The 21,969-nt window shown below is 37.6% G+C and overlaps 2 protein-coding genes and 1 non-coding gene across 4 annotated transcripts in view; 2 read left to right on the top strand and 1 right to left on the bottom strand.

Annotated features, from left to right (window-relative positions):
* The window catches only part of LOC129761280 (uncharacterized), a 237,918-nt gene extending 216,434 nt beyond the window's left edge, over nt 1-21,484 (top strand). The window contains exons 2-6 of one of the 2 annotated variants that reach the window (XM_055759000.1): nt 11,551-11,894; nt 17,671-18,243; nt 18,302-19,870; nt 19,930-20,072; nt 20,134-21,484. In XM_055759000.1, the coding sequence (XP_055614975.1) occupies nt 11,551-11,894; nt 17,671-18,243; nt 18,302-19,870; nt 19,930-20,072; nt 20,134-20,734 (3,230 nt within the window). In that variant the 3' untranslated portion in view covers nt 20,735-21,484. Of the gene's footprint in view, nt 1-11,547; nt 11,895-17,670; nt 18,244-18,301; nt 19,871-19,929; nt 20,073-20,133 lie in introns of both variants that reach the window. The other variant, XM_055758994.1, reaches the window with a different exon arrangement.
* LOC129761275 (uncharacterized) overlaps nt 1-21,969 on the bottom strand; it is a 543,642-nt gene that overhangs the window by 500,786 nt on the left and 20,887 nt on the right. The gene's annotated exons all lie outside the window — the stretch shown is intronic.
* On the top strand, nt 4,804-4,886 carry Trnal-cag (transfer RNA leucine (anticodon CAG)). Its single transcript has one exon. It is a non-coding gene; the product is annotated as a tRNA-Leu (tRNA).

The raw sequence follows: 21,969 nt of genomic DNA, 5'->3' as shown, positions 1-21,969 counted from the left end.
CGTTATTAATTTTCGAATGCTCTTGATAGTAAAGACGATGTATTGGAGTCATCAAGGAATTTTTTTTTCAAGCATGGGAAACCACGAAAAACCTTTCAAGTAAACGATTGAAACGCTAACCATTGCGCAACGTTTGAACATAACCGAGCATGTCGAATAGTACGGATGGAAACTGTCTGAAGCCGCAAAAGAATTCAGTATTGCACAATGTATGGTATCACCACTATTCAAGCTAAAGAGAAGAAAATGGAATCGGAATAGAAAACTGAATCTAGCCAAAGAGCATATAAGGTTGGTCGGAATCGAAAAGCATGAGCAGTCAATGGATTTTTGTCTTATCAAACCAGAGAGAATAAGTTACCTCTCTCAGGTTCTATTCTTTGGGAGAAAGCTTGCGAATTTGTCCTGAAATTGGGAAAAAAATTTAAAGCACAACCAACATGGACGGAAGCGATAAACTATTGTTGCTGGTCAATGGAAAGAGTAAAAACTCACGATGTTTCAAGAAGAAGAAGCCATTGATATACGAGAGCAACACCAAAGCCTGGATGGCCTTAATGCTTATTGAGAAATGAATTATGCAACTTGAGGAAAAATTTTCCAAAGAAAATAAAAAGCCTTTAATTCTGGAATTATATACAAAGGTAATGTATCATACTTATATCTATTTCTTCTCAAAGGGGGTCATGTTCGTTGATAACTGTACAGCGTACCAAAGATCTCTCCGACCGAAGCTCAAATCGACAAGTTTACAATTTTTCCACAAATCTTTACTTCCGTAGCTCAGCAGCTGCTGGAGTTCGACATAATCAAGAACCTGAATCAGAACTATCGCCTTTTTCGATTAATTAGTTCGATAAGTTAAACGAAGACTGCAAGAAACAGAGGATTCGATGGTATTTTTGTTCTTTTTCATTTTCATGTTATTCAGCATTCTCATTGTATTTAAATGCATTCTAGGATATACCAGTATTGAATGCGTTTGAAATACTTTCATCCTCTAATATCAATAAGGTTAAATCTGAGACTATTTAAAATTGCTTCAAAAAAGCCGGATTTTTCTTCAATGAAGATGATGATATTCCGCTGGCAGATTTAATGCGATGGCTGATGTCTATTGTGTCGAAATTACACCTTCGAACGTTAAATCAAACCTGAAGAATATGTCCGGAATATTGAAATCAACTGAAAATGTTCCTGTGAAACTATTTGAACATCTCTTTGTGATTGAACAGTTCCTACTTGATCGTTACAATTTAGTTTGAATAACATGCTTAATCAATATTTTCTTTGTTAATTTAGTTCCTTGTACAGATCGGACTCGATTATATATGAGGGGCTTAGAATGAAAGGGGTGTAAGTGATTTGATCGATTTCTCTACATCGACTCTCTCTTTTGATCATAACTTAGCTGAAAACTCATTCCCAGCTGTATTTAACAATGTGGAAGATATGTCAAAACCTCATCTATCCGATTCTATAGCAACCTCAAATTGGAACGTTTTTGTAGTTGAGCTATTAACTGAAGAAAAAGTTGATGAAGAGAAATCGATCAAGTCACTTACACCCCTTGCATTCTAAGCCCCTCATATGATTCGATTATATACAATTTTGTACTCGATTATATACAGCTTGAAAACAAGTTTTTTTGTGATTCAAATATGACTTATTTCAAGAAAAAAATATAACATTTCAACGTTAAAGTGGCTTTAAGTACAGTGGGTTAAAAAATTCGATTTTCGAAGATTTCGCGTGAATTTCCACCAGGAATGGTTTAACATAGGATCTGTAGTGAAAAACGTACTTTTTCGTTTATTCCACGCCACCCTCAAAAGCTTCGAGATAAAAATTTGAAAAAAAAACTGAATGTGCATCTTACTACGGTGTATCAAGAAAAATTATCAAAAAAATTTTTTATCAAAAACTGAAGTACTAAAAAAAATATTGAAATATTGATTTTTTTTTGGATTTAGATATTTAATACTACTTCAATTCATATTTAAATGTGTTCCTACGGCTTTTTTAGATATGTGTGATTTTTTCAGATTTTTTTCAGTGTTACGCGGTATAAAAAATATTTGTTTTATATTTTTCAAGGGTCTGGGCTGGGTATGGGAGTAAAAAGAGACCCCAAACCAAATCACCAGCTGTATGGAAAATATTGTATAGGGTACTAAATAAAACATTTTGGCAGCAGAACCATAGGATCTATAATGAAAAATGCACCTTCTCGTTTTTCCACGCCATTCTCAATAGCTTTGAGACAAAAATATGAAAAAAAAAACTGAAAAGTACATCTTACTAACGTGTATCGATAAATATTTTCAAACAATTTATTCATCAAAAATCAAATTTAAAAAAAAAACTAAATTAATTTTTATTTTTATTTTAAATTAAATTTGAGTTTATTTTTTGATTCTTAGATTCAGTATTACTCTAGTATTCAAATTTCTTCCTACGTCTATTTTACGTATATGTGATTTTTTTCAGAATTTTCGGAGTGTTTTACGCGGTACAAAAAAAAATAAATATATTTTCAGGCATTTCGAAACTTTGAAAAAAATATTACTTTGAGACCCACTTTTGCTCTAATTTTTATTTAAATGCATTCATATGTGTTGTCTCTCCACATATTTATTATACATTTTGTTGTTGTTGTAACGTAATTTTTTCTTGGAGTTTTAAGAGGATTGCGCTAAACAAAATATTTTTTGGCCTTTGGGCATTTTTAATTTATTTTGAATTTAGAGACTCAGTACTGTTCTGATATTTATTTAAATTTTGTTTTTTGTATGTCTACATTTTGTCGGTATATTTAGAGCATTGCACTGTACAAAGATTTTTTTCTCGTATCTTAAAATATATGAGATTATCTTTACATTGGATTTAGATGGTTTACCAAATTCATAGGTGTCAGCAGTACGATAGAGCTTTGTGAGAAAAAATAAAGTCCTTGTGGAAACATCATTCGGATTAATGAGAAGAACACTTAAAAAAATCCAAATTATTATATTTTTTTTATTTTAATCTTACAATTGAAAATCACGAATACAATAAAATAATTGATTTGAAGAAAATAAAAATAATAATGCAGACTATGAAGAAAATTATGTTTGTGTCTCGCTCTTAAAAATTCAGGAAAAAAATTGCACCACATGTAGAAAAAAGACACATACAAACGCATTTAAATAAAAATTAGAGCAGAAGTGGGTCTCAAAGACATATTTTTTCAAAATTTCGAAATGCCACAAAATTATAATTTTTTTTGTACCGCATATTTAATTTTTTTTTATTACATTTTTTGATGAAAAAATTGATTGAAGATATTTACCGATACACCTTAGCAAGATGTACTTTCAGTATTTTTTCTTATTTTTGTCTCAAAGCTATGGCGTGCAAAAAACGAAAAGGTACATTTTTCACCATACTTGGTGTACCATACAAGGACTCAAATATATGGTACTACTTCCAAAATATTTTATTTAGTACCCTATACAATATTTCCATAAAGCTGGTGATTTGGTTTGGGGGCACTTTTTACTCCCTTACCCAGCCAGACCCTTGGGAAATATAAAAAAAATTGTACCGCACAATACTGAAAAAAATCACACATATCTAGAAAAGTCGTAGGAACACATTTAAATATGAATTAGAGTATGTAATACTGAATCTCTAAATTCAAAAAAAAATTTTTTTTCAATATTTAAATTTTTTTTAGTACTTTAATGTTTGATAAAAAAATTTAATATATTTTTTCTTGATACACCATAGTAAGATGCACATTCATTTTTTTTCAAATTTTTCTCTTGAAGCTTTTGAGGATGGTGTGAAATAAACGAAAAAGTACGTATTTCACTGTAGATCCTATGTTAAACCACATAGGGGTTCAAATAAACCGCCAAAATTCCTTATTTATTTTCCTATACAATATTTGCCATACAGCTGGTAATTTGGTTTTTTACTCCCTTACCCGGCCAGGCCCTTTACGTAAAATTTTTAACATTTTTAAATATTATTCCGTAACAAAATTATTGATTCCTGTGGGTAGCTTATCGAGAATTTCTTAGAGTGGTATAGAAAATTATATTTGACGAAAAAACCCCTATAATCAGCCATTCCAGAGTGCACCATCTGAATAGTAGAGCTCTTTCTTCATATATGATTTTTTTATTACGCCCCAAAAAAAGTTGAGGGGGTGAATCGTACATCGAGAGTGAAGATGATCTATTACATTCCGTAGTGGACGAGGTCATCACGAAAATAAACTAGCTTAATCTTTTGAAAATATGATTGTTGTTCAATTTATAATAAAGAAAACATAAAATATAAGATAAAACAAACTTCAAATGTCATCCAAACAACATGGCTTCTTCAAATTCAATTATGTCTTTCATCTACTCAATTAAAAAATTGTATATCCGCGTGAAGAATAGGTAAGAGGTATTGTCAATATCTATGCTTGTCCACGTGGTAAGTGGACAGCCCCTTGCAAATCTAAGCGCTAAAATGTAGAGACATTTTCAATCTAAATAAAGTCAACGGATCATGATTGAATTGTGATAGATCACCCGAACAGTACGAACATAACTCCTAAAAAGTTATCCATCTCACACTATCTGGCCGGCAAGAAGATACATGGTATGATGACACACGGTTCGTTACTTAGCGATAATCCCACGCTCGTAAACAGTAAACAGCGTAAACAGCACACATCGAAATCAAAATAGTCCCCCGCGCATCGCATAGCCCAGCGAAGTCCGGGAGTCGATCGCCTTTGGCACTCGGCAAAGGCCAGGTACACGTGTCAGGATGGCCGAGCGGTCTAAGGCGCTACGTTCAGGTCGTAGTCTTCTCTGAAGGCGTGGGTTCGAATCCCACTTCTGACAAAAGATCTTTATTTTTTGCTGACCATTTTGATTGAGTCCTTTTTTTCACGTGTTTCATTGCAAGTCAGCAAAGCGCAAAACACGAGATGAAAATTAATTCCACTTCCCTTTGCTTGCTCTCGCGATGCATCGGGCCAACTGTTTTTTTTTTGGATCGTTTGGGGAGTCGCGCTTGCTTTTTGCGCATTAATTTGGCTGCTGCTGCTGATTAATTTTCTGTGATTTCTCGTGATTAATTGAGTTCATAAATGTGCATAAATCGCGCCGGAGGACACACCCAGCCAGCCGCTGGATCAAGGGTATTGCATTGAGTTGATCCCGACCGCTGTGGATGGGTGTTGCCGGGGTGGAGGAAGCTGGCGGATGCATGCTATAATCAGGTTTGCCCCGGGGGAAGGAAAGTGTATTTCGGAAACAAACCCGCAAGCCCGCCGCGTGTCTTCTTCGGGTGGCGATTTTTGGGAGATGTTAAATTTTTTGGGGGCGCTCCACAAGTTCTGACCCGGTAGCAGGAGTCGGAAAATAAATTATGATTCTGAATCAATTAATTACATGTATTATGGACGCTCGTATAATTAAATTTATGTACGGACGATTACGTAGCTTTTTATCCGCGGCTTGGTCATTTGTACGAGTTGTGGGGGTAGGAGCCAGTAATTATGCTCTTTTGAGGTCCCTTTTTCGATGTTCGAGTATATTTTTTTCGTTGTGGCTGTATAAAAATTGCAAAAGGGCAGCGCGATTTGAGGCAGATAATTATGGAAATGTTTCCTCTTTAATGTTGTTCATTTCTAAGTTTCTAAAGGTGTTCTAACAGCCATTCCATGCCAAACCGATATAGTGGTTATCAGATTTCTATGGAATTTTTTTTCTTTATTGTAAAATATTAGACCCGTGTTTTTTTCGTTAGGGTGACCATTTCCATTTTAGGGTGGTCCGTGAAATCAAGTTTTTCTACTTTTCCCCAAAAATGACTTCCTTTAAAAATTCATAACTTTTGAACCATTGAACCGATTTAGAAGATCTACATATCAAATAAAGCCAGTGAGCCTTTCATTAAAAATTATGAACTTACAAAAAAATGGATTTTATTTTCGTAATTATTGATTGTAACTGTTTTTTATTGTTATCTTGGCTTTGGACTAGAGGGCGCTATATTTTTTCTTGGAAGCTGAGGATTTTTCACATAACATTTCTCGATATCAGAGATGCTATTTCTTTCGTCTTTGAGATATAATTTTTTAAATTTATCCGGTGATCCGAAAAATAATTTTCCCCCTTTTATCCAAAAATGACGTTTTTCGAAAAATTCATAACTTTTGAACTACTGAACCGATTCAGATGACATATCAAATTGAAGCCAATGAGCTAAACTTCTTCGAAAAATATCACACTTGCGGGAAAGTTGGATTCTGGTCGCATAGGTCTAGTCTAGTCACATAGGAATATTGAAGGAAGACTTAAAACATGTTAAATTTGAAAATCATATCTCAAAAACTAAAAAATAACATCCCTGATATTGACATCTGTTATGTGAAAAATCCTCAGCTTTCCAGAAAAAATATAAAAAAATATAGAACCCTCTAGTTCAAAGCCATGAAAACAATAAAATACGACTACAATCAATAATTACGAAAACAAAATCCATTATTATTGTAGGTTCAATAATTTTTAATAAAAGGCTAGCTCATTGGCTTTTATTTGACATGTCGTTTTAAATCGGTTCGATGGTTCAAAAGTTATGGATTTTTAAAGAAAGTCATTTTAGGGGAAAAGTGGAAAAAGTTGATTTTTCGGACCACCCTAAAATGAAATAGAAAAAATAAAAAAAATACGGGTCTAATGTTTTGCGATAAAGAAAAAAATTACCACATTTGACGAAAATCTGGGAACGACTATGTCGGTTTCACATGGAATGGCTTCTTCAATGGCACTAACGTTCCTAGAGGAACTTCGCCGTCTCAACGTAGTATTATTTGCGTCATTTTTATTAGTACTTAGTTGAGATTTCTATGCCAAATAACACGCCTTGAATGCATTCTGAGTGGCAGAAGCTCTAGAATACGCGTGATCACAGTGCAAGTCGGAGGAAATTTCTTTGACGAAAAAAATCCCCCGACCAGAACGGGAATCGAACCCGAACACCCGGCATGTTAGTTATGACGCTAACCACTCGGCCAAGGGAGCACATGGAATGGCTGCTGAGGGAAATAATTTTCATTTGACAAAAGGGTATCAGGATGAAGAAATGATAATTATAAACTAACCGGTTTCTGGAGAGAATAATCAATATTAGGAATCACTCACCTGAAAATAGAGAAATCATATAAAATAGTCAATAAACAATTCCAAAGTTTGTAACATTAAAGATTTCGAGTATACTTAAAATGTTTAATCTAAAATTTTCAACAAATTTCGAAAATAGAAATTATATGGAAAATTATTTTCAGAATTAATTCACCTTTTGCGATGAGTTACAAATAAGAAAAAAATGTGTTACTTAGAAAGAAAGAGTTAATAGTGGACAACACTCCTGTTAATTTAACCAATAATAATGTTATTTTAGGCAGTGAAACAATATTCCTCCTAATCTGCACAGCGAGTAGCATGAGATAACAAAATCATTCTTCTTATAACACCTTGCTTTTTATACCACCTTACTTTTTGGGTCCTGTTTCATACCCGAGTCGAGATAACAGAAGAGGAAACTCATTCTTCTAACAACTATAGCCACGCCATTCGCCTACAGGAATACTGACTCGAGCCAATTTTTGAACCCAGCCACAAATAACGCGGGAGGACCAATAATGTTTTGATATGTACACCCGGGTTTTTTTACGCGTTTTTTTTCGCGGTTTTTATTACACGGATTTTCCAATTATCGCGGTTTTTTTACGCGGATTTTCCAATTAAGGCGGATTCGCTGCCGCGGATATCGCGACGGTTTTTTTCTCGATATAAATTAGCATTCAAAACCGCCCCGCTCTGTGTGACATGGCTCATTCACAATACACTGTAGATCCTCCGCTGCGGTTTTACTCGCGGAATCCGCGGCGGCGAATCCGCCTAATGTGACATCAGCCTTAACGCGAATACGCGTTACCCCCGTAAAAAAACCAGTGCAATATCACATCTCTCACACAGCTCACATTTTTCTCTTATGCTCCCTTAGAGCATATTACTGTTATTAGTGCTTGTAACGGAGCTTAGCGCTTATGAAGAAAATTAGTGCCGCACCTAATCACGATTTTTACGTAGATTTTAGGTATTGGGTAACGGGGAGCTCACCGGGCGGTACAACGGGACGGAATTTTTACGGGCAGCGATTCGTGAATGTTTTTCCCTGTCTACTTAGCTCTTGACGGTCTAACAGTGGTACTGCACGTGCATCGGCAGTAGAGTGTACAAACCACAAGGGAATCTTCTAGCAACAGCAGATGACCTTATTCGTGAGGAAAGCCGAACTCTATAGCTAGCAGTAACCAACAAAATTGCAGGAAAAAACTATGGGGTCTCGGAAGCGAGCAACACTCAACTTTTTATTTCTACGTAAAGATAGTTCCATTTGATATCAATCATTAGATGACAGGTTTTTTTTACGCGAATTTTCCAATTAATGTCGGATGCCTGAGAGTGAATTGAGAACGAGTTGAACTAAGATGAAATCTCCATGAAATTATACTATTGGTTGAAAATATCGTCAAAAGAAGTAGGGCATTTGTCTCAGTGCCATTCGTTCGCTGTATTATCAGTGTTACTTGTTTACTTTTGTTCTTAGTAATCAACGGAGACTTTTGCCTCGGGGTCATTCACTTGCTTTTTCAAACTCTTCCAAGCAGAAAATCCCCAAGCATATAGAATGAATTCAACAACAAAGCGACTTTTACTTCAAATTCTGGCAAATTCCAGTGGTCTGAATACATATTGTCTCTAGAAGATATGTGTTCATTTGCGCTCGAGAATTCAGATGATTTTTATTCTTTTGGGCTTATACTATATACAGGCAAACCTGTTTTTGTGCGGTCGCTTTTCTAGTAATGCTTCGTTTGTACGACTGTTTTTGTACGATTTTATTGTGGCATCGGATCTTGAATCACACAAACTAATCGCACAAATAATAAAACTGCACCTCAACAGTTACACAAATGAGAAATCGCACAAAAACAGGGTTTCCTGTAATATATTAACCTAGATCTTTCAAACGACCACTTCACAAATCGAAAGTTTTCCGGTTACATACCATTTCAATAATTTGTTTTATGAATATGGTTCAAGTTACAACCAAAACTTCAAAGGTGAAATAAACAAATTGAGTTAGCATAGTTCTGTTTTTGGGAAAAACCGGGGCTATATTGACTTTATTAACGGTTTATCAAGCCTATTATCATTTCTGAACTCATGAAATTTAGTTCACAGTTGCGCAATATAGTCTTTGTTCACATTTATTCGAATAAACTTCAAAACCTCAAGGTGAGTTTAATGAAATAAGCAATATAACAATACCAATTAGAATAAACATTGAATAAGCTCTCAACGTTTGTTCAAAAGCAGGTTAAGAATTTTAGTTTACTCCAATATGGAGACAATATTGTGAAGACATTTTTCGTACCATGTGAAGACATTTGAAAAAAACCACCTGGCATCCCTGCAAAGCACCATCTTCCAATGGATACGTGTCAAAACTTAACAGCAATCGGTCGATTGGTTCGTGGGTGAATTGCATTGAGAGTGAATCAACATTTGCTATTGTGAAAAAAAATGGAAAAATCCGAATTTCGTGTATCGATTGTAAAACTGGATGAATTGGGCTTCGAATTGTTTCCGCATCCACCGTGTTCTCCAGATCTGGTCCCCAGCGACTATTTTCTGTTCGCAAACCAGAAGAGAATGCTCACTGGCAAGGAATCTAAGACCGTTGATGAAGTAATTATTAAATTTTGATATATTGAAGATTTTGAGATTTTAAAATTTGATATTTTGAAGATTTTGATATTTATATAAATAAACATGAAAGGCCAAATGTGTTGCTAAGAGGAATACCCGAGGGAGGGATGATCCGATTTGAACCACCTTTATTTTGTTGTATTCACCTCTTCCTATTTCAATAAAGCGGAGAGAAAAATCGGAAATTTTTCGGAAAACTCTGAAGCAAGGTAGGTAAATTGTATTCCCATATGTTCTACAATTACATCATGATAAGCGTTGTTATTCCATTTGATGTTTGCGCTAACGAAATTGACCTTTGTTCGAAGGTGGAAATGAATTTTCAAGCAAAATAACGCACTACTATATCTTCTATCTATTTTTATAAATAAAAATGCAAGGCCAAATGTGTTGCTAAGCGGAAAACCTGAGGAAGAGATGGTTCCGTACATCAATGTTATTTTATGGTTAAAATTTCATAATTTTATCAAACATTTATTCCATGTAACGGAGAAACATGTTTGCAAGTGAATCAAGAATCTTGAGCGAAATTTGTGTCCGAAAATAAATGTATATTATAACGATGAGTTTTTGGTAGAAGTAATTATAGTGAAAGGAAATTGTGAAGGGCCAATCAATGTCGAGTTCTGCAATTGAACCCACGAACGTTCGCTTAGCAAAGAAAACGAGATTTTTGAGTTTCTATCAAAAATACTAAAAATTTGGACGAAACAAAGTTCGCCGGGTCAGCTAGTTTTAAATATATTGAGATTTAGTTTTGCGATTTCAAGATTTTATGATTTTGATATTGTAAATATTTCGAGATTTTGCGATTAGATCTTGAGATCTCCGGATTTTAAGATATTCAAATTTTTAATTTCAAAACTATAACATTTTGGGATTTAGAGACTTTGGTCTCGAGATTTAGATCTCCTGAATTTTCAAGATTGAAGATTCTGAAAATCTCTGGACATCTGAAAATTTCTAGATTCTAAGATATTGAAATTTCTAAAATTTTGATATTTTATTGATTTTCGAATCTCAAGATTTTAAAATATTTATATATCTAATTTGACATCTTAAAATTTGTTGTGATTTGAGATTTTGAGATTTCCAAACATAGATCCTTAAACTTTATGATTTAGATATTTTGAAGATTTTTTTTATATATGAATATTTTGAGATTTTTATATTTGAATAATTTGAAAAACTTTGATATTTGAAAGATTTAAAGACTTAAGATTCAAAAATTTAATGATTTAAAGTTTCAAAGATTCAAAGTTTTAGATATTTAAAGATTTAAAGATTTAGGGATCTAATGCTACGTTTTTCTATTATTTCGAAAAGAAGATTTACTATATTCCGACGAGCGAAATAGTCGTTTAATCATTGCTCTGCAGATCATTTACCTCATTAAAAGGGGCTGGTTTGGTGTCTATACTACTTGGTCTGGGGCCTTGATTGGTCTAGTTGGGAAGAAATAAAAAGTGATAGTTAACAGAGTTGTGAACACGAGAATCGCTCGTGTTCAGTTTGCCCACAAGGAACTCTCTTGAGAAATAACTTACTTCGTCTTGTAGACGGACACAACAAATTCTCTCCAGTCACGAGCTGTTTGCTCGTCTATATTACATCTATGTTTGCCAGCTGAATTCTAAAGCATTTTCGCTCATAACATCAGTTTCTGAGGTTTGAATCGGGCTACTAACAAAATTGTATTATTTTTCTTTCATTCCAGCAGTAACCACACTGATGGTGCTTACGGGGGGTGTGATTTCCGTATCCCCGGAACATCACCACCACCATCACAACCACCACAACAAGGGCGGAAATAATTTTCCCATACGACGCTATGCGGCGACCAAGGGTGGCGGTGGTGGCGGACGACCACCCCCGTCTCTGAGAGGGGGACCACCCGGATCACCGCCACGGATTATGTCCAGGTCGGATAATGGACACCCACCGCTCAACAATCAAACCCAGGATCGATATCGTCGTCTGGTTCCGTACATGACATTCTACATTCCATCAACTAATAGCGACTTCAGCCTGCCAATCAATCAGGCGTATAATTATATGCCTATCGTAAGTAGCACATCCCGATCGACTGCCACCTAGATGTGTGATAGATTAGAACCGAGAGTGGGGATGGTCAATATGGTTCGCTCGGAACGTCATTGCTCCCTCAGATTGTAATTTTTTCCGGTCCATGGACTCGGCGCTTTCTAAAGAGTGGTTCCGATATATTCAAGAATTGGAATTGGCTTGATTACTGAAGCGCTTCAAAACAATCAGATTTCGTCTAAAAACATTCACCCGAATATCGTTCCTCAGAATGTAATATTTTCGCGAATATGTCTTTATACTAATGTAACATTTTATCGAAAAAAGGAAAATTCCAAAAATCAGGTTGTTTTTAGACGTAGAACTATGTCTTTCAGTAAGGGTACCAAATAAAAAAAAACAGATCACATTTTTATGAAATAATGATAACGTTAAAAACTATTTAGGCTGCGAACAATTTTTTATGATTTGCAAACCAATCGAATTCTCTTATATTCGTTTGATATGTTATACACTATGATTTCCTTATCCGCAAACGGGTCAAATTGGTTTTTAAAAATGAAAGCATTCCCATTTTCCCATACACTTGTTCTGGACATTTGTGTGCTTACCAACCCATACTGTTCATCGGCGTGGTATCATATTAATATATCATTCGCTCGAAATGCAGCGGTCGTTCCACGGACAATGAGCAGAGAGGAAATATTGCGATTTAAGCTCCGCCCGTTTTCATCTTATTGGGTATAAATAAACCATTCCACCAGATTTCAATAGACTTTTGTTATCCAAAATAAATCAATTATAAATTGCAATAAATGAGATAAACACGAAGAATGTTAGTTGCAGTACAAAAACTGCTATTATTGTACTGCAACTACTGCTGCTATTATGTTCGAAAGCACTGTAGGTATATCTAAGTTGTCTAGTGTTACGGAATTGTGGAAAATAAAGTTGCATATATTTATTCCCGACATTTATTTCCGTTGTGGGTGAAAATACATTGGCCATTCAAGCAGCTTTGCAAAAAATAGACTTTTTAAAATGGCCTTGTTTAGTTTCTTAAAAAAGTTTTCGTTCCAAAAACTCCCAGCTCAAAAAATATGAGAACTAAAAAGTTTTGGTCAAAGCAGGAAATGTAAGAAATTTGTTGAATTTCATCCATTATTTTTTTTAAATTTACACTGAAAAGAAACATTACAAAAATTAAGATTTATTTTTCTCTTTTTTTCAAATTCTCTAAATATTATACGACTAGTCATACAATAACCAACAAGTCATCGATACATCGGATGGTAAAAAAAGGGAAAAGGGAAAAAGTTAACAGCTTTTTCATGTTTTCTTTGAAAAAATAGAACCAATCCTAATTTTGTTTGAAGTTAAGATAGCGATAAGTGTATTATAAATATGAACTTTTGTCAAGGACGTCAACTTTCTATCTCTTATAGCTTTCGAAATATATGGCATTTTTGCATGGAGACCTTTTGAAAAGTAAATGTTTTATGATTTTTGACGTAGGACTAAAGGGTGTGTCACATCAAATTGCATCACGGAAAAAACGCTGTAGAAATTCGCCCAGTAGACCAATCCTTTTGAAAATTTTAGACAGTAAAATAAAAACTATTAAACAACTTTTGGCATTTTCTTTTTATTCATACTTCGAGCCCAAGCCCGTATGCTCGCACCTTCCTCTTTACCCCGTCCATAAGGTTCTGTACAACGTCAGGTTGTAGTTTTTTTTGAACAGAAATCCATTTTCTCTTGAAGTCCGCCTCCGATTTGACAACTTTTAGGTTCTTCCGGAGGGCCTGCTTCATAATCGCCCAATATTTCTCTATTGGGCGAAGCTCCGGCGCGTTAGGCGGGTTCATTTCCTTTGGCACGAAGGTGACCCCGTTGGCTTCGTACCACTCCAACACGTCCTTTGAATAGTGGCACGAAGCGAGATCCGGCCAGAAGATGATCGGGCCCTCGTGCTGCTTCAATAGTGGTAGTAAGCGCTTCTGTAGGCACTCCTTAAGGTAAACCTGCCCGTTTACTGTGCCGGTCATCACGAAGGGGGCGCTCCGCTTTCCGCAAGAGCAGATCGCTTGCCACACCGTGTACTTTTTGACAAACTTGGATAGTTTCTGCTTGCGAATCTCCTCCGGAACGCTGAATTTGTCCTCTGCGGAGAAGAACAACAGGCCCGGCAGCTGACGAAAGTCCGCTTTGACGTAGGTTTCGTCGTCCATTACCAGGCAATTCGGCTTCATCAGCATTTCGGTGTACAGCTTCCGGGCTCGCGTCTTCCCCACCATGTTTTGCCTTTCGTCGCGGTTAGGAGCCTTCTGAACCTTGTATGTACGCAGGCCCTCCCGCTGCTTGGTCCGCTGGACGAAAGAACTTGACAAATTCAGCTTATTGGCGACATCCCGGACCGAACTTCTAGGATCACGTCTAAACTGCTTAACTACGCGCTTGTGATCTTTTTCACTGACGGAGCATCAATTTTTGCCGTTCTTCACCTTCCGGTCGATGGTTAGGTTCTCGAAGTATCGTTTTAGTACTCTGCTGACCGTGGATTGGACGATTCCCAGCATCTTATCGATGTCCCGATGTGACAACTCCGGATTCTCGAAACGAGTGCGCAGGATTAATTCACGACGCTCTTTTTCGTTCGACATTTTTCCAAATTTATGAAAAATTGACAGTGAAGCATGGCCAACGTGATCTATACACTCTTATCTAATTATAAGCGAAAGCTGAAGATATAATTCCTTAAAATTAAATTTCTACAGCGTTTTTTCCGTTATGCAATTTGATGTGACACACCCTTTACGCTTTCCATTTCTTTACTGGGGTGTAAGTTCAAAGATCCGACAACGTGAACCTCGTAACCAACTGAACGAAGTGGTATGATAACTACTTCATTCGAAAGATAAAATGTCTACGCGTTATTGGCTTGTTACTTATTGATCCAAAAACTTATTTCAATAGCTCAAATATTGCCAACAAGTTCAAAAGAGTTGAATTTGAAGTGTATCCATGAATAAATAATTCCATATTCATACTCACACTAGCGTTCACACACTAGCAAGTAAAACTTTCAGCGTTCTTTCAAAATTTTCATTAATACATTCATTTATTGAATGTCCCTTAAAAACAATCATGAAAATTGAATTCAGAAGCAACTTAAAAAAATGGTTACCATTCCAACGTTAACCCTACGTCCACCTTGCGGTCATATCAAAAATATAACCCACTTTTTGGTTTTGTATGTAAATTTTCGCAATTGACGTGTTCAAAATATTAGAAAAAAATTGCAGAATATGTCAATCGCAAGTATTTAGTTACAAACATTAGTAGTAATATTTCCATGAAAACATGAAAAAGTTTTGTTTGAAAAACTCTTCCTGTAGAAGTTCCTTTTTTTCGATATATGGGTAACTTAGTTGGACTATTCAGATACTTTTTTCCGAATTTAAAAGAAGTGCTCATCTTCCGATGCACAGATAACTTGTTGGTTATTGTATGAGCTACTCATTATTTGTGTGAGCTACCATTATTTTTGACGCAGGACTACGCCTTACATTAAGGGTGCCAAATCAGAAAACAGGTCACGTTTTTATGAAATAAAGTTAAAGTTAATAACTATTTTTGCTGCGAACGGATTTTTACGATTTACATACCAATCGAATCGGAAATTTTCTAAGATTTGTTTGATATGCTGTACATTACAATGCCATAGTCTGTATATGATTTAAATTGATGAAAATTGGAAGCATTCTCATTCCCCCATACATTTGTTCTGTCCATTCGTGTGCTTTCCCGAACAGAGCTGTCAATAACGGGCAACTTATGCAGCCGCTAGAATAGAAACAACAAAGGGGGATAACGAAAAGAGAATATTTGGGAAGTAAACTCGACCCTTGCATAGTGTCGCTGGCGTATTGCATCTCCTACGAGGAAAATTCTCAGAATCTTTCTATGCCCGAAACAACAAAGGTCGCTTAGTCTGCTCGTTTTGTGTTTTAAGTTTTCCCTCGAGCTGTGAACGCTAGCGAATATTTCACATGAAGTGTGTTTCGATGTTTCATTTTTATCGCTGCAACTGTGTGCATCTGTTAGACGCGTGTTTGATACTTTTTGAATGGCGATGCACGGAAGATGTCTCTTGTTAAATACTCAGTGCAATGCGTGCATTGATATAAAGAAACAAGTTATTCTATAAAACCACGCCAGCCATTAAAACTTTTCAGGGTCCACGGAAATTTTTACTAAAGAGTTATTTATGGAATTTCGACGTATTCGCAAATAATATCCGAAATGATAAACCAAAAAATTAAAAAAAAAGATTGCGTAGTCCTACGTCCTAAGCGGTCGTGTCTCGGATACAACCCCTCGAATTTTTTTGAAACAATTTTTGAAAAAAAATAATTTGATTTCTAAAATATATTTTTTCAGCGTAAATTCTTAATTTGTTGTACTTTACAATGAAAACAATTTTCAATTTCCCCCTTGACCTTGAGCTTGAGTAGTCTGTACATTTCATAGCTTCTCTCCGTGATTGACGTGAATCAGTGAAATGCGCAAAGAACACACCGAATGACGCTTGGGAGTAGTAAACCATTCTCATTGTGCAAGTATCGGTGATTTGAGCTTTAAAAAGTCAATAACTACGTCGGTCACGTCCTTACAGTCACCATTGGAAGGGAAGGAATGTTAGTATGATATTCGCCTTTATAACGTGGTTCCCTTCGGAAAATCTGTGAAGGTAACCGAAGCAACCACTCTGAAACCACCCAAAATTTTTCACATCTAACAGTTTTTGAGTTAAAAAAAAATTGTTAAAATATAAGAAACAAATCTTTGCCCTCTTTCAAAAAGTAGTCTAATTTTTTGGGAGATTTGAAGTATGCAAAGTTGCCTCAATGACCAATGTCTTCATATCCATAACGTTTCACTGCAATCTGAGATGGTGCTGCCAACTCCTACGACGAGTTGGCATGACATTCGACTATATTGTCCCATTGTTGTGGTGCATTTTGTCCAGTTGTTACGTTGCATTCGTTTCATATTTACAGCACTTGTCTCTTGCCTCTTTGTGTAGTGCATTTTATGCTGGAATACCAGCTTTATACCCTGACCGGTGAAATAGGTATAAAAAATATCAATTGTTAAAAACCTGTTTGTATACTTTTCAAGAGTTTCATGAATATTACTAATAAGAACAATCAACTAAATATTCTGTTATTGTGGTCCATATATCACAAGTACTATTTCCTTTGATCAAAACAGAGAAACTCCTTGATTTCCTCAACTGGTGCAAATTAGCCCATTTTCCCCTCCCCCGTTTCAATAAACTCGAAGATTGTTCGGGTATAATTAAACGACTGTCTGAAAGTCCCAACAAATAATCATGGATGAAATAACAGATCATACACCGACCTGTTATGTTGTTGGCATCCCTATATTCGGGGAAGCAGAGATAAACATTTTCTCCCTACTGCGACATTCGAATGGAATCTGCATCCACTCGTCCATCCAAACATCATAGCATCTGCCACTGGAGAGGCCACTTGATTCGAACAAGTGATTGAATTTGACAGCAATGGCCTGTTTCTCGATCTCTCACTTACAGTATCCAACAGCGAGAGCATTTGAGGTGTGTGATATCAATGGGTGATTGTAATGCATACTCAGATGTCTAATTAACGTCAGAATGCTTATAATTACTTGCCACTTGAATCGGTGTTTATCGAGAGCTACTTGGCTTAATGTCATAACAATTCCTTGATTTTGTCTTGTTACCTTCCAGCGTCCTCAGCGACCACAGGAGCAACCACAACAACACTATCATCAGCACCCCCACCATCAAACCAGCCACAAGCAAGCGGGAATGGTTCTCAAGCAGCGCCCACGTCACCCGGCACACAGTGGAAGTGGCACTGAGAGTCAATCTTCACGCGCTTATCAATCATATAAACCACAGAATCATCAAATGCAACACGTGCATCATCAAGGACCTTCGCTCAATGCGGTGTTGATAAGTAATGCTCCCGTGAAATACGAATACTCTCAGCATCATCAGTTGGTTCCTTCAACGCAATCCATTTACCCAACAAATGCACCCTCGGCAAACTCTGAAGAACACGAACAGCATCATGTTGGTCTTATGTATAAACCGAGGCATCACTCCTCACAACAGCAGATTCAGTCACGTTCTCCAAAGCTGTATGCAGATGATAACCACTCGCCATCCCCATTGCCGAACTATCATTCGATACAGCCTAACGATATCGGTAGCAGTAACGGAGATGGGTCTTCAGTCGGAGGTCTAGTCATGTCTACGCCAGCTCCGATCCTAGTGTCCACTAGAAATCCGATAAAGGTGACTTCCAGATTCTTCTATTGTTTTCTTTATAAATATCCTTTATTCTTTCTATCAGTACCAACCAGTGAATGTTCATAAAAAACAACATATAAATCCGTTCCTGCCGACCAACAAGCTACCAGGGCCTTTTACACCACTAGCCTTCAACGGTGGCTCATCGCAGACAGGCAGCGATCACTACTTCATCGGTACTGCGAACAATGAGGAGTCGGAGCCCAAACCATCGCCTTCGCCAATATACCTACGACCCAAGTCGCAGACTACATACGTGCTGGTTAAACCTTCTCCTGAGCCAAATCAGCTTCACTACCATGAAAAACCAGCTCGGCTACCGGCCATCCAGAACCAGCACGCAGTGTATAAAGACAAACACGTTTACTCGGATGAACCAGAACTATTTCATCCTCCCCAAAAGCATATTCCCCTTTCGGAACCCGATTCGCTAGATGGACCCGAGTACTACAAAACGGAACCCAAGCATATCAGTAGGCCAAACTTTCAGGAAGAACCAGAAGCCTACCACAAACCATCTCCAAGACCTTTTTACAAACCTATCTATAATGAAGAACTAGAGGTGTATAAGTCGAACCCCATCGCGGATACTGTTAAGTATTCAACTCCGAAATCCATTCCTATTGAATACTCAACACCACGACCCCATCCGATTCCATACCTGAATGGGGTGGGTTATAGTCAACCTTCTACAAATTATCCACCGTCTGCGCAATCAGTATCCACGACATCACGACCACGACCCCGGCACAAACCACACCATCACCACAAACACAGTCGGGGTTCAACGAAGGCTCCACCTGTTCGGCAGCATCTAACGGAAAACATCGACACATCCAACCACCAGTTATATAGCCCCAATTACTTGAACCATTTCGCGGCCGACTACAAAAGCCACGTTAAACACACGTACCACGCCCCACAACCAATCAAGGCTGCCAAACTTATCACACCAATCCTTGACCACGATGAGGAAGTGCTTCAGTACCAGAAATCACCTCGACCGGTAGTCTATGAGCCCCAACATATACCACTTCCGGTTGCCACCCCAACACAAATCGTAGACACTGCTACCACCTCTGGATCTACCTCCCTAGCGGATCTCCTCAAAAAGCTCCAAGACAGTAACCACCTTCCGAAGACGCTAACCCCAGATAACATTGACAACTCGATTCGGACGCTGGTGAAAATTCTCAACAATTTGAAATCATCCCAACAAGTACACCAACAACCCTCGCAGGCCCATTTGGAGCAGGACTACGACTATCAACAGCAGCTACCTGGTGTTCCGGTTCCGGAGCAAACGCCGGACCTAGTGCTTAGTAAACCTACTTCTTCCGTCGAAGACGATGAAAATGAAACGAGCCAATATGAGCCGCCACTACCTCACAGCTCAGACCTGGGAACGGTCGCACCAGGGCCCACGTCCGGTAAGGCCGGGGTGGATTATCCCAACTTGGCAACGATTCCCGAGACCAGTTTTAGCTGCAAACAGCAACGATACAAGGGTTTCTTCGGGGATCCGGAGACGAACTGCCAGGTTTGGCACTATTGCGATTTGAATGGGGGTAAAGCGTCCTTTTTGTGTCCCAATGGAACCATTTTCAGTCAGGTGAGTTTGGGATCAAGACAGGGGATATTGGGAAGAGTAATTTCAAATGTTTCTTACAGGTCGCCCTGACTTGCGATTGGTGGTTCAACGTGAAATGTTCGAGCACCGCACAGCTCTACGTTCTGAACGAGCGACTGTATAAATACATTCTTCCGTTCAACCCGAAGTTCCCCGAGGATTACAATGGGCCACTAGTTGATAAGTGAGAATCTTGAGTTTTGTTTCAAAATTAACTTTCTTATAACATATTCTCTTTTGCACAGATACCTCGCCATCAAATTCCAGGAGATGGAAGAGAAGATGAAGAAGCAGAAAGCCAAGGGTAAGCCCATGGTTAAATCGAGTACGGAGAACGAAAACGATGAGCTGAACGGGAACAAGCTGGAAGACAACGACGAACGATACAACCAGAATCAACCCTACCCGATACAGTACGTGACGGAGGCCTCGATAGGAGCTACCGCTAGTACCACTGGGCTACCGATCGTGACCGCCTCAACCCCGATAACCCTGGAGGATATCAACGCGGATCTTGAGAGGGGTCGCGTTGCAGATGGAGTCGTGACCACAACCAATCAAAGTCCCCCCAGCAGTTCGCCAATCGTGGTGACGGGTCCAAGTGCCCCAGACTCTTCGTCAACGGAAGACGAAAACGGGAAAGAGCCGGTAACTGCGTTGAGTCCCATGGTGGCCGCGGAAGTTCTTGTGCCTCACTATCCTACACCAAGTGGTATGCCACTGGATACGACTTCACGATACGCACCGAACTTGCGAAGCGGACAGGTGGTTATCGAAATTAAAAACGATGGCACCAGCGGTCACATCACGCCAAATCATTATTATAGAGAGGGAAAACGCAAGTAGACACCGGACAGTGGTCTGGAGTTTTTTTTTTGTTTTTGTTTTCTTCTTCTGTGAATAGTGCCTACTTCTCTTAATGATTAATTTCTGTAAAAATTCTCCCGGTTCGAGAATTTTCATCTTTCGTCCAGAGATTTTTGCTTCATTGTATGTATTGTATTACTTTATTGCTAGAATTGTATGAATGGGATGACGCTTGTTTTGTTTGTGATTCGTGCATTTGGAAGAGAGAATTTAGAAGATATAGCAGTGTAATTTAGGAACTACAATAATTTATATCTTTTGTCGCTTTTCTTCAGTTTAGGAGAAACGGGTTTCTCCCCCGCGTCATGTTATTATAATCATCGTTATCACCTCGACTGATATGGTTTTGTAAGAGGACCATACACACACACGAGAACCTGAGACATTCTCTCTGTTTTGTGCCACTTGTTACACTCCACTCCCACGCAAATGTCAAAGGAGTAGCATGAATATCGAACTAGTTACCCAGTGTTTTCCAAAATACGTTTAAGTCGCGTAAGGAGAAAACAGATTTCATACACATCATAAGTGAAGAATTAGTTCTGCTCCCCACAGAGAGAAAATGTGAAAATGAAAATAGTCAACGTTGGAATGATATGTAAAACAAAATGAAGTGATTGGCTGACCCAAAACAACAAAACTATACGAGGTGTCACTCGTATATGAGAGCCATATTATTTTCGAGCAGAGTTACGAGCGTTACAAATACGATTATGACTGTAGGTGTAGGACGAACATATGTTATGTTAAGTTATTGAAAAATCGAATTCAATAAAAATGCTTTTTACAAAACTATTTTCTTCTCAAATCGTTGTCCTTGCGCCAAACAAAAATTCTCCCAGATTTAGTTAGTCTACCTTACCGACCATGTTTTTTTTTCTTTTTTTATTGAAGAGATTTTCATCCGAAGGCTGGTTCATCTCTGCAGTCACAGATATCGCTTATCTCTCATCAGCATGTTCTTCGTATCATGAATTGCTCTCAGAGGATTAAAATTAAATTGAAAACACATTTTTGGACACTCTATTGGTCAACCTAATTTTATTTCATCATTTCTCTATATCTGCGGTATCCTGGGCAGTGCCACAAATTATCAAAATTCATTCACGAATGAAGAAATTAGCTTTTTCCCAGTGTCGGATGAATTCTCTTCTGTTGAAACTCAACACCATATCTGTCCTAATGAGTATAACACAGGAGTCGAGAGGCGTGAA

This window comes from Toxorhynchites rutilus, chromosome 1, assembly GCF_029784135.1.
Source record: "Toxorhynchites rutilus septentrionalis strain SRP chromosome 1, ASM2978413v1, whole genome shotgun sequence".
Lineage (NCBI taxonomy): Eukaryota > Metazoa > Arthropoda > Insecta > Diptera > Culicidae > Toxorhynchites > Toxorhynchites rutilus.
The sequence above is the reverse complement of the archived record's forward strand: the minus strand, read 5'-3'. Positions and strand labels throughout refer to the sequence as shown.